This window comes from Mandrillus leucophaeus, unplaced genomic scaffold (assembly GCF_000951045.1).
Source record: "Mandrillus leucophaeus isolate KB7577 unplaced genomic scaffold, Mleu.le_1.0 Scaffold1, whole genome shotgun sequence".
Classification (NCBI taxonomy): Eukaryota; Metazoa; Chordata; class Mammalia; order Primates; family Cercopithecidae; genus Mandrillus; species Mandrillus leucophaeus.
The window spans coordinates 15,057,107-15,058,383 of record NW_012098097.1 but is presented as its reverse complement, the minus strand read 5'-3'; the positions used below and the strand labels follow the sequence as shown (position 1 = coordinate 15,058,383).

At 66.4% G+C, this 1,277-nt stretch overlaps 1 protein-coding gene across 1 annotated transcript in view; it reads left to right on the top strand.

Moving 5' to 3' along the window:
* Positions 1–1,277, top strand: part of CEP131 (centrosomal protein 131kDa) — a 47,744-nt gene that overhangs the window by 42,945 nt on the left and 3,522 nt on the right. The window contains exons 18-21 of the mRNA XM_011968210.1: positions 450–557; positions 685–802; positions 887–961; positions 1,109–1,244. Of these exons, the coding sequence (XP_011823600.1) occupies positions 450–557; positions 685–802; positions 887–961; positions 1,109–1,244 (437 nt within the window). The remainder of the gene's footprint in view (positions 1–449; positions 558–684; positions 803–886; positions 962–1,108; positions 1,245–1,277) is intronic.

Sequence of the window (1,277 nt, the reverse complement as noted above, 5' to 3'; positions counted from 1 at the left end):
TGGCACGAGCTTACTCAGGTCATGGAGCCAGGCACCTGGCACCCTCAGGCCGGAGGCAGGGGAGGTGGATAAGGCCCCACCAGGCACCTGCCTCCCGCCCGCCATACTCATGGGGCAACGCTGAACAGGGTGAGGCCGGCACAAAGGCTGAGGAAAAAGGGAGCCCAGACGCGGCTCCACAGCCACTTCCCAAAGCGCCACGAGGGCCTGGAGCTCAGGGAATTACGGAGCTTGGCTGATGGGCAAGGTCCTTGTGGCCCTGCCTGCCCCCGGGCGGTGGCTTTGAGGGGCCTCAGCTGCTGAGGGGGAAGGGCCGGTTCCAGACAGGGCCCCAGGGGGCTGCTCTCGAGCTCTGAATCAGGTTGGTGGTTGGCCTGTGCCCCTGCGGTGGGTGGGTCCTGGGACTGCGCATCCCTACCCCCTGAAAGTCAGTCCTGACCATCCCGCAGGTTCCAGCAGCACCTGGAGCAGGAGCAGTGGGCGCTGCAGCAGCAACGGCAGCGGCTGTACAGCGAGGTGGCTGAGGAGAGGGAGCGACTGGGCCAGCAGGCAGCCAGGTGCCGCCTGGGGGCACCATGCCCTCTCCCAGAGACCCTTCCCACCTGACCCCTCACCCGCTGACCTCTCCCATCCCTGACTCCTTCCTCTATGACCACTCACCTGTTGACTCCTCCCTGGCCACAGGCAGCGGGCGGAGCTGGAGGAGCTGAGGCAGCAGCTGGAGGAGAGCAGCTCTGCGCTGACCCGAGCCCTGAGGGCGGAGTTTGAGAAGGGCAGGGAGGAGCAGGAGCGCCGGCACCAGGTCTATGGCCCGGGAGGCTGTGCTGGGCCTGGCCGGGGGTCTGGGCAGGGTGGGACTGACTAGCCTCTTAATGTCCACCCCCAGATGGAGCTGAAGGCCCTGAAGCAGCAGCTGGAGCTGGAGAGGCAGGCGTGGGAGGCCGGCTGTGCCAGGAAGGAGGTGGGGGCCTGGGCGCCCAGGTGGGCAGGGGTTGGGGGCTGCCCCGGGTGGGCCCTGCTGCCATGGCATCCCGGGGTCTCGTTTCTGGGAGTCACATGTGGCTACTTGGGGTTGTCGTCTGAGCTGACGCTAGTATGTTGCTTTCAGCCCACATTTTGTGTGGGCTCTGGAAGGATCAAGGGTGCCTGGGGCGCATCCTCTGTGGTCCGAGAACAGGTCTTGCACCCCTCGCTAGGGGCTGCTCCACCTGTGCGTCCCATGGCCAGCCCACCAACACTCAGATGTACAGAGGGGCACACGCACAACAGGGCCCCCC